General features: G+C 60.8%; 1 gene segment (V, D, J or C); it reads right to left on the bottom strand.

Annotated features, from left to right (window-relative positions):
* Window positions 1-561: 561 nt before the first annotated feature.
* LOC103778908 overlaps window positions 562-633 on the bottom strand; it is a gene marked incomplete at its 3' end in the record, with an annotated part of 581 nt that continues 509 nt past the window's right edge. Inside the window, 1 exon segment of the V gene segment in view lies at window positions 562-615. Within this exon segment, the coding sequence occupies window positions 562-615 (54 nt within the window).

The raw sequence follows: 633 nt of genomic DNA, 5'->3' as shown, positions 1-633 counted from the left end.
GTGGGGGTCAGCCCGTGCCCAGGAGCACAGCCCTCCTCAGCCAGTGGCACAGCGATGGGTCTCCTCTGCCCACAAGCACACTGGTGGTACACCCTGTCACTGGCCCTAGTCCAGGCACTCCCTGAACCAGGTTGGAGCCAGAGCCTGGACCCTCTCACTGCCTGCTCCCCTTGGGGCACAATTCACATCTGTCTGTGAGAGCAGGCAGCCCAGGGGCAGTGGCTGCAGTGGGCACCCAGTGCTTGAAGCAGCATGGAGACCACCCTGCCAGTGCCCTACGTGGGGCCACATCCAGGCCAGTGGCCAGTGGCTGCAGGACAGGAGGACCCCAACCCACGAGAAGCTGCATGGGGACATGATGTGTGACAGAGGTAATGGGAGCATCTCCAGCACACCGTGGGCAGCAGACAGGAGCCAGCATCATGAAGGTGTCACAGACAAAGCCCTGCAAAGCAAGAGCAACCACAGCCACAACCCCAACCCGTGCAAAATGCCCGTGTGGAGTTAGGCACAGCAACGAAGGCGAGGGAAAAAAACCCTCAGCATCAGCATTAACCTGACCAACATAGCTGCTGCTGTCTGCACTACCACAGTAATAGACAGCCTCGTCCTCGGCTTGGGGCCCCGCGGACG

The sequence above is a fragment of the Merops nubicus genome, unplaced genomic scaffold (genome assembly GCF_000691845.1).
Source record: "Merops nubicus isolate BGI_N331 unplaced genomic scaffold, ASM69184v1 scaffold20280, whole genome shotgun sequence".
Taxonomy (NCBI): Eukaryota; Metazoa; Chordata; class Aves; order Coraciiformes; family Meropidae; genus Merops; species Merops nubicus.
The sequence above is the reverse complement of the archived record's forward strand: the minus strand, read 5'-3'. Positions and strand labels throughout refer to the sequence as shown.